Here is a 14,278-nt window from a genome sequence, read left to right on the forward strand (position 1 = left end):
TTATCCTTGACCTGATTTGGGCACTTGATAAGGCATTTGGGTCAGTTAGATGTGAGTGGACAAATTCAATGAAAAAGCAGGTTAATAAAATTAACTTGGGAAGGATCAATGGCATCATCAAATAAAGTAATTCTCTTATTCAGGTGCTCTAAAAGGAAGATTTAGACTTGGAATTAATTCAAGGCTAAATTTCTTTTTTCTTCAGTGAAAACTGTTCTCTAAGTAAATTAAATCAGTTATAGATATTACTTGAAAGAGGATGGTAATTACAACCTTCACTAAGAGATATGCTTTTAAAAGTGCATGAAAAGTACCTGAAAAATGAGAAGTGAGTATTTTGAGTTTTGTTTTTTTTTTCCTGATGAGTTTATCTGGGAGCCCTCTTTTGCTCAGAAACCCACACCACTCACCACCTCCCCTCCTGAGGCAACCTCAGGCTGGCTCTTAGGTGCAGCTAAAAGCCCCTCCCTTCCAGGAAGCCCTCCCAGCCCCTAGGGCCCTCGAGAACTTAGAATTCCTCTCCCAACAGCCTATGTGCCCTGTAGGAGTCTCCTTCATCTAGGCTAATTCCTACTCCTACCAGCCCACAGGAAGGTCTTATAATATCTCACCACCCACTATATAGATACATGTGTAAAGTGAGCAGCCTCAGTGTCCCCTGCCATCAAGGGCACAGTCTTAGAAGCACCTTCTTCCCTTGTATTGTTAAGCACTGGACTGGGTGGGTTTGATTGCCCAGAGAGGGCTCTGCCTTCCCCCAAGGTCACACAACCAAGAATGGTGATGGGTAGAGGAAGGGGACCTAGATGAGCAGGCAGCCCCGCACCATCTCCTTGGAGTCCTGGGGAGCCCGGGCCTCAGCTGCGTGGGAGAACTGCTCCTCACTGCTGGGCCGGTAGGTGCCCTCCGTTTGCCTCTTCTCCCGTAGCTTCCACACCAGCAGGGCCAGATCCACAGCCAGGAGCAGGGCAGCCAGGAGAGAGAAAACCACGATGATGGTGGTGGTTGCCTCCTGTGACAGGGCTCCATTGGAACCAGGGCTGGGGCCAGAGGGTGTAGCGGTGGTGTTCACACTTGTCGAGGTCGTAGAAACTTGCCCCCCAACCCGGCCCCAGTGGGCCAGCAGCAGTGGCAGGCTGAGCGCCAGAAGCGGCTCCAGGCTCGGGCTCGCCATGGGCTGGGTGACAGGCTGGTGGCACAGGGAAGGGGCTTGTCGCGGGGGCCGCTCCTACCGCATCTCTGGCCGGGGGTACCTTGCTATTTTGAGTTTTATATTTAAGGTAACATAAAATCATATTCCAAATAATGACTTTATGGAATGAGATTTATGACCAAAGAAACTGGGCATTTTCTTTTCTTCTTCTCCTTTAAAAACTGTTTTCCCCAGTGTGGAAACATTAGGTAGCCTACATTACTTTTGAAAATCTTGTTAACCTTGGCATTTGATGGTAACCCAGAAAAGCCCTTAAATTTGCCAAACAGTGGGCAAAGATGATTCTTTTAAACAGAACAACTTTTTAAAGAAGGATAAGGTTCAGAAGAGAAAGTAAAAGGTAGCTTTGGATTCTAAAATGCTCTGAAGATAACATGAACATTTATGAACTAGAAGACAGGTCCTCAAACTGGTTGAAAAGATACCTGAGTAACAAAAAGGGATGAATGACCTTTTATATTCACTGGTTAAACTTATCCAGATTATTTTTGAGTACAGGTTAAATCAATCTGATTGAAACTTTTTTCTTGGTTGTTTGTACTAGCCTTGGTGCAAGAGTGCTCAGTCTTGTCCAACTCTTTGCCACCCTGTGAACTGTAGCCCACCAGGCTTCTCTGTCCATGACGTTCTCCAGGCAAGAAAACTGGAGTGGGCATAGCCTAATTTAATTACTTTCATTTTATTTAAGAAAGTGACCAATCCCAGAACCTACACATTAATGTAGCAATGAAGTAATGTGATCTAAGGGCACAATATTAATAGCTTGTGTTTATGTAGCTTTCTAATTACTGTTCAAAGTTTATTTTTCTTTTCCAAATGATATGTACTTATTGTACAATCTTTGGAAAATACAAAATAATATAAAGAGGGAAAAAAGTACTCATTATCTTCTTACTCCCAAATAACCATTATTAGTGTTTTGGAGTACTTCCTTCTAATCAATTTTTTTGTGTGTGAGTAGATATTTCTCTTTTACATATTTGTTAAATCAGATGTACAATTTGGTACTCATTTTTGCTTTTAATGGTACATATTAAACATATTTCATGTTGTCTATTATGACATCTTCTGAAATAATTATGATTTAAAATTTGTGTATAATATTTTATTGTCAAATATAATTTACTTAGCCATTCTCCTTTGTTGGATGTCTGAATTATTTAGCATTTTGAATTATTATAAATAATATTTGAACAGTGTTTTCAAAATTATTCTATGTAAGGAATCCCCTGACAGTGCAGTGGTTAGGACTCCATGCTTTCACTGCCAAGAGTCGGGGTTCAGTCCCTGGTTGGGGAACTAAGATCCCACCACATGGCTAAAAAAAATTATTCCATGTTTACATTCCTTTTAAAAAAAATTATTCCCGTTTTTTCCTTAGGGTTGATAACTAGATCCAGTGATTAAGAAAAAATTAAAAAATTTAAAGCCCTTGATGAATATTGTCAAATTATTTTCCAAAGAACGTGTAGTGCTCAGATTTCTTCCAGCCAGGGGGTGGTTATGGGTGGGGAGGTGGGAGAGGAGAGCCTCTGAGTAGGCTGTGCAAGGCTGGAAAGGATTTTTAGACGGCATGGTGTGGAAACGGAGGCAGGGGGAGAAGGGGTGAAATAGGGTGTTCCAGATAGAGAAAGCACATGGATGTGAGGCTACTGTAAGAGGAGATATTGGATGAATAAATTTTAGTTAAGTAAACAATGATTTTGTGGGGTTTTTTTGTTTGTTTGTTTTAAATATATGTCCTCTTCCCAGGCTCTATTAGAAAGATTTTGTTAAAAAATATTGTTCATTCTATCTTGTTGTTGGCTTTTAGTAAAGCACAAAGCATTAATTTGTAATGGTACTTTTCTTTAAAAATAAACATTGTAGGATTGTTTTCACCACATTTATAAGTTAACCTCCAAGCACGGTGCTAAAATATTGGGCTCATTTGGGGTACTGGATGACCGAACTCTGGGAGACAGTGAGGAACAGGGAGGCCTAGCGTGCTGCAGTCCATGGGGTCACACAGAGTCGGACAGGACTTAGCGACTGGACAGCAACAACATGACCAAACTCACATGGTTTGAAGCATTTAAAGGCTTTCTTTGAGGCAGCTGAAAGTCAATCATTAGTACCGTGTGTGCTCACAGCAGATCGTGGCCTAATAGGCGCTGTCAGGCAGCAGGGCACTTCAGCTGTTCATTTTGCTGAAGGCAGACAATTTTTACTACATCCCACAGCACAGATCGAGTACATAAAACTAGAGAGGAATGTTGATGGAAAATGTTACAAATTCTTAGAGTAACAGAGTTTTTAATACTTTGATTCAATCAGGTTGCAATATCAGATCATGGGAAAATTTAAGTGAAATGTAGATGATGATAAATGAAACAATTTTGTAAGAGTGAATGAATATATTTAAAACAGATGGGAGTGTCTGGTGTAGTAGGCATTCAGAAACTTTTATCAACTGTATTTATGTTTTCTGATGTGCTTAATATACATTTAAAAATTTTGCTGCTACTGTAATTTACTGAACTGGCAAACTTTAAAAAAATGCAGAATGAATTTTTGTAAAGCTGATAAACCTTTAATCAAATGTGTTTTGTTTTATTTTTGCTAGAATTTTTCTTCATTTATTTATTAGTTTTTGGTCATGCAAGCAGCTTGCAGGATCTTAGTTCTCCTCCCAGGGTTTGAACCCACACTCTTGGCAGTGAGAGTGAAAACTCCTGGGAGTGCAGACTGGACCTCCAGGGATTTCCCTATTTTTGCTAGAATTTTTAAGACACTTGTCTTATTACTTTTAGGACTATGACTCAATTATAAAATAGCAATACATACATATGAACAGAATATTAATCATAGCTCTTGGAGAAAATTCAAAATTTTCTATTATCTCATATAAATTTTCTGCTTAGTTTACTTAAAGCATAATGAAGACAGCAAGACCATATGGTGAATCAAACTGAAAGTATTCTGATACCCCAGGTAAATTACTTCTTCCTAGGAGAGATTGTTAGATAAATTTGTGTTAAAAGAGAAAGTTACTTCTGATAGAGTAAGAAATGATTCCCGATAAGCAGTGTATTTTGCTTTCTCTACTCAAAGAAGTGGGCTTTAAATTTAATCTACAACCCTCTGATTCTTCTTTTGCAGTGAAGAAAGTAATAATACTTGTTAATTACTAAGCACTTTTCATATGCCAGGGACTGTACTGAGGAATGTACTAAGACATGCATTGTCCATTTTATGATTACTCCAACATTATGAGGTAGATACTATTTCATTGTATTTGCTATCATCTACAAATATGGAATAGATAGAGGCTTGAGTCTTACATGACTTGTTCAGGGTGGAGAGGTGGAGCTGGAATACAAACCCAGCGCTGATTTTAGGTATTTGGACACTGGGATTTGCTGCCTTTCTGTGCAGATGTTCAATTTGTTAGCTCACAAAACAGAAACACTTGAAACTTTTCTCAGTCACCAGTGAGTATGCAAGTTCTGTTCTTATGTTTCTTTTGTTTGATGCTACAGAAAAGTTTTTACTTTCTTTCACTCTAATTTACTGTCCTCTAAGCCACAGGATATTGTCACCCTGCTTATTTAACTTATATGCAGAGTACATCATGAGAAACACTGGGCTGGAGGAAGCACAAGCTGGAATCAAGATTGCCGGGAGAAATATCAATAACCTCAGATATGCAGATGACACCACCCTTATGGCAGAAAGTGAAGAGGAGCTAAAGAGCCTCTTGATGAAAGTGAAAGAGGAGAGTGAAAAGGTTGGCTTAAAGCTCAACAAAGAAAACGAAGATCATGGCATCTGGTCCCATCACTTCATGGGAAATAGATGGGGAAACAGTGGAAACAGTGTCAGACTTTATTTTTTGGGGCTCCAAAATCACTGCAGATGGTGATTGCAGCCATGAAATTAAAAGACGCTTACTCCTTGGAAGGAAAGTTATGACCAACCTAGATAGCATATTCAAAAGCAGAGACGTTATTTTACCAGCAAAGGTCCATCTAGTCAAGGCTATGGTTTTTCCAGTGGTCATGTATGGATGTGAGAGTTGGACTGTGAGGAAGGCTGAGCCCGAAGAATTGATGGTTTTGAACTGTAGTGTTGGAGAAGACTCTTGAGAGTCCCTTGGACTGCAAGGAGATCCAATCAGTCCATTCTAAAGGAGATCAGTCCTGGGTGTTCTTTGGAAGGACTGATGCTAAAGCTGAAACTCCAATACTTTGGCCACCTCATGCGAAGAGTTGACTCATTGGAAAAGACTCTGATGCTGGGAGGGATTGGGGGCAGGAGGAGAAGAGGATGACAGAGGATGAGATGGCTGGATGGCATCACCAACTCAATGGACATGAGTTTGGGTGAACTCCGGGAGTTGTTGATGGACAGGGAGGCCTGGCGTGCTGTGATTCATGCAGTCGCAAAGAGTTGGACATGACTGAGTGACTGAACTGAACTGAACTGAACTGAAGCCACAGGAACCAAGATTAACTAGTAAACTGGCCTTTTGAAACAATAGCCAACATTTATTGGCTGCTTACTAAGTGCGCACTTCATAATTGCTTTATAAACATACTACTTAATCATTGCAGCATCCTGAGGAAGGTATTATTATTGGCTCCCATTTTATAGAGCAGGAAACTGAAACTTAGCAAAATTAAATAATTTTGCAGCAAAAGTTAAACAACTGAAAAGTCATGCAGGTTAAGTACATAAGCAGAGGAATTGGGCTTTGAACCCAAGTGGTTTGACGGACAATCGGCTTACTTAAGTGCCTCGCTCTATTGCCTTCCTAAATCGTAAGCCTCAGGCCTGTCTCCTAGCAGGTTCAGACATCTTTTGCCCTCCCCGGTGAAGCATGCCTCATGTCTACATTCCCAGTCCAAGTGAGAAGCCTGCAAGAGTCAGACTCCCATAGAACATCTCTCTGAGCTCTATATCAGGCCTCCACATGTTGGTATGTTCTATATAGATTTTTTGTTTTCTCATGGCTAGAACATTGACAGCTTTCACAATTCCCCTGAGGGAGGACAAACTTTTTTCTGACATGTGAGCCTCTCTGTGATTACAGATGGAGGGTGTGGATTGCATCTGTCTCAGAGTAGCTTCTCTCTCTCTCACTTATCAGCTGAAATGCCCCAAGCACTTGCCTGCTTCTTTCCTTCTCCCACTATTTCCCACAGGTTTTTTTTAAAGGTAAAATGTAGATCTTTCTGTTTCATGTCGCACCAGCTGTCTGGTTTGCCCCTCTTCAACTCCTGTCACCAACTGGAGCAAATGGAGAGGAATACATTTGCTAGAATCGGCAGTCTACCCTGTTGGCTCAGTGGGTACCCTCTGCAGGGGAGACAGTGTGAGTTTTTGTAATCTTGCTACTCTCCCTGGGAGGTCTTTTAAAGGCTGGGGACTTAGGGATGTTTTGCTCTCAGACCTTCTTTTTTTTTTTTTTCCCCACCTAGGTTTGATCTTGCTTTCCACTGCTAAATCAGATAACAATGACTTTTATCTGCTATGGAACTTTACAGTTTACAGACTTCTTTTATATTTAATTTCTCATTTAACCCTTACAATCCACTGGTGGTATGGTGCACACATTTGGAGATGAGAATAGAGTAGTTGAGTTTGCCAGATATCCAAAGCTCAAAATATTTTGCAATAGTATAGTGGTAGCTTTTAAGTAGTATGATCGTCTTGAGAGATGCTTTATGTCACGGAAACTCTTTGAAGCACAAAGCATTTTGGAATGTGGAGGTCAGCACAGTACCCAGGCTCTAGCAGGTGTTCAATAAATTGTTGAACTGAGTTAGTCAGACATCCTCACTAACTTCTGATGTGTACTTTAGCCTCAGGCAAGCCTTTTAACCTCCTTTGCTCTTTATTCTTTATCTGCCCTGATGCTCTCAGAGGGTTGTTGTGAGGATCAAATGAGTTAACATGTAGTTTTACAGAGCAGTACAGAAATGTAAGGAATTGACTTTATGCCACTGTTTTAAGCCTAAATTTCCCTGGCCAACACTGTGCTTTCTGTTTCCTTTATGAATGACTTTCTTTGGGGTGATCTTGTCCCAGAAACTCAATGGGAAAATTTTAGTGACTGCATCCTCTTATTAAAAAGAAAAGAGGAAGGCAAGCAGAGTAAAAAAGAACAAAGGGTTAATGGAAAGAGTAAGTTATTAGGCCAAGGAGGCAACAAAGAAAGATAAACAGCAAAGGAGTTGAAGAAGAGATTAAAAAGCAAACATTTACACAGCTCTTAAGGCAAGGCAGGCACTGTTCTATGTGTCTTTTGTGTGTAAAGTAATCCTCACAGTGATCTTATGAGGCGGATTCTATTCTTATCCCCACTGCCCAGATGAGGAAACAAGGTACCATGCAGTTAAATAATGTGCTCAGCCACACAGCACTGAGCCATGGAGATGGCATTAGGCTCCTAAGCTTTACTTCAGGGCTCAGGCCTTCCCGTTTCACTGGCTGCCTTCAGAATCAGAGGTGTGAAAGAGGCAATGTATGGGCTGTCTTTTAGAAAATAGAAGAAAATGCTTAAGGAGATAGCATTCGATCCTACTATAATGTAATTCTTCTTCAAAATGCTTTTTGCTCACTTTTAAAACATAGATGCAAATCAATTAGTAGATAATTTCAGAGATCGTTTAGCCTGTTCTTCAGCCAAAGCAATCCTAGCTTCTTTCACTGATGCTTTTCTAAATTTTATTTTTCTTTTCCCTGGTAATTATTATTTTCTCTTCACCAAACTGTTGCTCTAATAGTCTAAGAATGAGGCTCTTAATATTTTCCTTCTTTCTTTCAGCTTCCTTATAGTGAATAAAGCTACTATTTCTTTTTTATTTAAATTTTTGAATAAGCAATACAGTCATATAATTAAAAAATAAAGTATAGGAAGATATATCATGAAAATTTTTCTTCCCACTCTCTTTTCATCATGTCCGGTTCCCACACACCCCCAGCCCCACGAACCAATGACTTGATTTAATGTGTCTTTTCAGACTTTCTTTATGAATATAGAAGCAATTATGAATGTTTTTCTCTTCTTTAATGCAAAGGGTGATACTATCCTTTGTCTTCCTTTATTAATTTAATATATCCTGGAAATCGCTCCACATTAGTACTTTGAGAACATTCTTTCTTTCTTTCAACAAACATAGTATTGGATTGGCCAAAAAGTTTGAGTTTTTCCATAACATCTTACCAAAAAGCCCAAATGAACTTTTTGGTCAACCTATTACTTCATTTTTGGAGTACTATAATCTATTTAGTCAGTCCACTATTGATGGATATTGGAATTGTTTCAGTCCTTTCAAAGCCGCCATTTTACTTGCCTTTAGTGAGGAGGGGTGAGGGGCAAATGTAAAAACTAGGACAAGAAGTAAAGTCTAGGAAATCTCCAGATGAAGAATCGTGACCTAGGAGACACGAATAAAAAAGTTCTGCCTCTGCACTGTGATGGAGCACATCTGGAGTGCCAGAGGCTTGCATACTGATACACCTGTCCTAGTTGGAGAACAAAGGAAGACAATTTATTCTTGTAAAGCTTCAATACACCTGAGCTTAGTTTGCTACAAAGTCTCAGGGTGAGGACAGATTGACAGCTGGTGTATGAGCTGCCCAAAGGTAAACTCTTATAATAAAGAAATTGATAGCATGATAGATAGAGGTGAGATAAGGACTATTATCCGCAGGTAAATTTCTTTCAACAGGCTGCTACCAGTTCTCATAAGTAACTTGCAATAGAAAAAAAATTAGTCTAATAGCTCTATTCGTAAACCTTTAAGTAAGCTCTGACATCTCATCAAGGAGCAAGAGGAAAGATTTATCTTTGTACCTTGGACACATGTCAAATAAAAAAATCTCAGTAAGAGGTAAAGTATTTAAAATAGAAATGATGTATCTTAAACATATAATATTTAAGAGCTTATTAAATGCTTGTTTTGATGACAAGATCAAGAAGCAATTTAATCTTAGACTGTCTAAGGTTAATACTCATATATGTGGGATTTTATGTCTTAGTTTTGATATGGATCCATGGTTAACCTCTGTTATTAAAGGATAGCTTGTAAACTGATATTATGAATTATCATTGAACTTAAAAAGATGGAATATACCTGAAAATGCACAAGTGTAATTTATACCAGTGTTACAGAGATGCAGCTGTATGGATTGATAATTAAATGGAAGATAACAACAATTAACTCATTATTGTTACAAATAATTTTCAGAATTGCATGTTTAAGGAAGAAAACATAAAATTACTAAAGTTGATGTTCAGATATAAACTCAAAAGGTTCTTTTTCTTTCCTTTCTTATTTTATGTTATGGCTGTTTATGCTCTTTTGTTTTTAAAGAGCCAGATGACCCACCTCCCAGAATATTGGAAATAAAAGCAAAAATAAACAAATGGGACCTAATTAAACTTAAAAGCTTCTGCACATCAAAGGAAACTATTAGCAAGGTGAAAAGACAGCCTTCAGAATGGGAGAAGATAATAGCAAATGAAGCAACTTACAAACAACTAATCTCGAGAATATACAAGCAACTCCTACAGCTCAACTCCAGAAAAATAATGACCTAATCAAAAAATGGGCCAAAGAACTAAATAGACATTTCTCCAAAGAAGACATACAGATGGCTAACAAACACATGAAAAGATGCTCAACATCACTCATTATCAGAGAAATGCAAATCAAAACCACTATGAGGTACCGTTTCACACCAGTCAGAATGGCTGCGATCCAAAAGTCTACAAGTAATAAATGCTGGAGAGGGTGTGGAGAAAAGGGAACCCTCTTACACTGTTGGTGGGAATGCAAACTAGTCCAGCCACTATGGAGAACAGTGTGGAGATTCCTTAAAAAACTGGAAATAGAACTGCCTTATGATCCAGCAATCCCACTGCTGGGCATACACACTGAGGAAACCAGAAGGGAAAGAGACACGTGTACCCCGATGTTCATCGCAGCACTGTTTATAATAGCCAGGACATGGAAGCAACCTAGATGTCCATCAGCAGATGAATGGATAAGAAAGCTGTGGTACATATACACAATGGAGTATTATTCAGCCATTAAAAAGAATACATTTGAATCAGTTCTAATGAGGTGGATGAAACTGGAGCCTATTATACAGAGTGAAGTAAGCCAGAAAGAAAAACAGCAACACAGTATACTAACGCATATATATGGAATTTAGAAAGATGGTAACAATAACCCTGTGTACGAGACAGCAAAAGAGACACTGATGTATAGAACAGTCTTATGGACTCTGTGGGAGAGGGAGAGGGTGGGAAGATTTGGGAGAATGGCATTGAAACATGTAAAATATCATGTATGAAACGAGTTGCCAGTCCAGGTTCGATGCACGATACTGGATGCTTGGGGCTGGTGCACTGGGACGACCCAGAGGGATGGTATGGGGAGGGAGGAGGGAGGAGGGTTCAGGATGGGGAACACATGTATACCTGTGGTGGATTCATTTTGATATTTGGCAAAACTAATATAGTTATGTAAAGTTTAAAAATAAAATAAAATTTTAAATAAAAGAAAAATAAAGAGCCAGATGAAAAGAGAGGAATATCAAAGACATATTGGCTTCAGATTTATAAATATTGGTCCTGAGTGAGGGTATTAATAAGGCAGATATGAAAAAGAGGTTAAGGTGGAGTTCCCTCGTGGTTCAATGATTAGGATCCAGAGCTTTTACTTATGTGGCCTGAGTTTAGTCTCTGCTCGGGAAACTGAGATCTCATACGGTCAGATTTCGCTAGCCTTGATTTTCTATAGACGCCCCTTCAGAAGGTGTATTCTATGGATATAATAATTAGAAATAGCAAGGTTCTTTAACATCTGGAGTTAATGAAATTGTAAGGAGCTTATCAGGATTCTTTTTGTATTCTTTGTTACTTTGGGAAAGTTTTCTGAATTTAACTGAGAAAAGCATTTTAAAGTTCTAAGTAACTGTGAAATCTAAGTAAGTCTGGAGGAAAGGAAATCAGCTAACTTATTTTCTCCTCTGTGAAGACTGATAAGGTTCAAAAATGTTATTTACCAATGCAAAGTTTTTTTCTTTTAAAAATTTGACCAACAACCCTGGAAAAATATTTGAGGTTCAAATATGTTTAATAGTATTATAGATTTTGAAAAAAAATTGAATATTTGAGGGTGACATTTTCAGAAACATAAGTGAATATCTTATTTTTTTAATTTTTATTTTGTTTTTTAAATTGGAGTATAATTGCTTTAGAATGTTGTGTTAGTTGCTGTTTACAACAGCATGAATCAGCTACATATATCTATATCTATATCTATATCTATATCTATATCTATATCTATCTGCTCCCTCTTGAGCCTCACTCCTACCCTCTAGGTCATTACAGAGCACTGAGCTGAGCTCCCCGTGCTATGCAGCAGCTTTCCACTATCTATTTTACATTGTGGTAGTCTATATATGTCAATGCCACTGTCTCAATTCGTCCCCTGTGTTCCCAAGTCTGTTCGCTAATCTGCTCTTATTATTCTTGAACCTAAAGATTTGATATCCATGGTGAAAGAAATCAAGTTGTGCATTCCTAAGCAGTCTATTTGAACATTGACTTATTACTCTTCCACAGGCTAGCAGTCCAGTTTTTCTGAAAGTGTGAACCAACTACATTAGGTTCACTTTGGCTCTGTAGTTGTGATTATTGTAATGTATTCATGTTAAGCAATAAAGTCATTTATCTTTTCAAATTAGTGGGTTTTTTTTTTTTTAGATATTTATGCAGGAGTAGTGTTGCTGGGTCATATGGTAGTTTTATTAATTAGTTTTTTGAGATATGTACATACCGTTTTCCACTGTGGCTATACCAATTTACATTCCCACCAACTGTGTAGGAGGGTTCCCTTTTCTCCACATCCTCACCAACATTTGTTATCTGTGTTCTTTTTGGTCATAGCCATTCTAACAGGTGTGAGGTGATGTCTCATGGTTTTGATTTGCATCCCCTGATGATTAGCAATGTTGAGCATCTTTTCATGTACCTGTTGGCCATCTGCATGTCTGAATAGACATTTTTCAAAAGAGTGCTTAGCTTTTAAAATATATATTTATTAATTTGCCATAATTAAATGATATCTCTTGACCCAATTTTTTTCCAGTAGTTTCTGTGAAAATTTCCAAACATGCAAAAGACTCAAAAGAATTGTATAGTTTACCCATGTACTCACTACTTAGATTCTCCAATTAAAATAAGGTGTTCTAAAAGTCTTAGTGCCATTTTATGCTTTAATAATTTTAGAAGTAAAATGCTATTAACTTATAAAAATATCACTTTAAACATTTGAGTTCATATTTATTTAATCTTGTTAATTTTAATAATATTTTTTGTTTTATGTCTTCAGAGAGATCAAAAGAAAAACATAAAATTAAAGATTTGTTACTCAAACTTTATAAAACTGATTAAGTCTAAAAATTAGAATAATTAAACTTACAAATAACAAAAATCTGTAGCATTAGAATATTAAAACTTAAAGCTATAATATGGGCACCATCAACAGAGTGAAAAGGCAACATACAGCATGGAAGAAAATATTTGCAAATCGTACATCTGACCAGAATATATGAAAAACTTCTACAACCCACCATAGTAACAACAAAACCAATCTGATTGAAAAGTGGGCAAAGAACTTGAATAGATATTTCTCTGAAGAAGATATATAAGTGGCCACTAAGCACATGAAGAGACAGATGCTCAACATCAATAATCATTAGGGAAATGCAACAATAAGATACCACTTCACACTATTAGGGTGACTTATTTTAAAAGAGGAAAAAAAACTCAAGACAAGTATTCATGAGGTTGTGGAGAGATTGAAACCCTCGTGCATTTGCTGGTGGAAATGTAAGACGATGCATCCACTATGGAAACAGTATGATGTTTCAAAAAAATAATTGAACATAGAATTGCCATTGTTGTTTAGTTGCTAAGTCGTGTCCAACTCCTTTGTGACCCTGTGGACTGTAGCCTGCTAGGCTCCTCTGGCCATGGGATTTCTCAGGCAAGAATACTGGAGTATGTTGCCATTTCCTTCTCCAGGGGATTTTCCCAACTCAGGGATTGAATTTGTGTCCTCTGCATTGGCAGGTGGATTCTTACACTGAGCCAGCAGGGAAGCTCAGAATTACCATATCATCTAGCAATTCCACTTCTGGGTGTATACCCAAAAGAGAAAGCAGGGACTTACACAATTATTTATGCACCCATGTTCATAGCAATCATTCGCAGGAGCCAAAAGCAACCCAAGTATCCATGGACAGATGAATGGATAAACAAAGTGTGGTGTATGCATCCAATGGAATAGTATCCAGCCTTAAAAAGGAAGGACATTTTTACATATGCTACATAACATGGATGATCCTTGAGGAGATTATTATAAGCTGGTGACATCTCAAAAAGACAAATATTGTATGATTCCATTTATATGAGGTGACTAGAGTTGTTGGTTCACAGAGACAGAAAGTAGAGTGGTGGTTGCCAGGGGCTGGAGAGGAGGAAGGACTGAGAATTTCATTTAGGAAGATGGAAAGAGTTCTCAAGATGAATGGCAGTGCTGGTTTCACAGCTGTGAAAATGTGAGTGCCATGGAACCTGTCTACTGAAAAATGGTTAAAATGATAACTTTTACATTAAGTGTTTTTGAGTCGGACACGACTGAGCGACTGAACTGAACTGAACCATGATAAAAGTGCAATTTTAGACATGATGAACAAATGTTCATAATTGAGTAAAGCAAATTTTTGTGTTGAAATACTGATATTAGCTTGATATTTTTTGACCACACCATGTAGCATGTGGGCTCTTAGTGTCCTGACTGGGGATTGAATCTACACTCCCTGTTTGGAAGGGTGGAATCTTAACCACTGGACTGCCAGGGAGGTTAAAATACTAACATTAAGAGAAGGGGGAAAAACTCAGTTCTAAGAGCAAATTAATAGGGAAAAGTATACCACTTCCTCTTAAGGAGGACATTGCAACAGAAATGGGACTGTCAAACAACTTAGTCAGACAACAGT

The 14,278-nt window shown here is 38.2% G+C and overlaps 1 protein-coding gene across 1 annotated transcript; it reads right to left on the reverse strand.

The window, feature by feature from the left end:
* Positions 1-353: 353 nt before the first annotated feature.
* On the reverse strand, positions 354-1,233 carry LOC102413518 (protein crumbs homolog 3-like). The gene has a single exon (XM_044947208.2). The coding sequence runs from the start codon at positions 1,172-1,174 to the stop codon at positions 803-805; it is 372 nt and encodes a 123-aa protein (XP_044803143.2). The 5' UTR covers positions 1,175-1,233; the 3' UTR covers positions 354-802.
* Between the last annotated feature and the right edge of the window lie 13,045 nt (positions 1,234-14,278).

Source organism: Bubalus bubalis, chromosome 8, assembly GCF_019923935.1.
Source record: "Bubalus bubalis isolate 160015118507 breed Murrah chromosome 8, NDDB_SH_1, whole genome shotgun sequence".
Lineage (NCBI taxonomy): Eukaryota > Metazoa > Chordata > Mammalia > Artiodactyla > Bovidae > Bubalus > Bubalus bubalis.

Excerpts from the sequence above, each read along its gene's own strand:
- LOC102413518 (XM_044947208.2), bottom strand. The coding sequence starts at position 1,174 with ATGGCGAGCCCGAGCCTGGAGCCGCTTCTGGCGCTCAGCCTGCCACTG.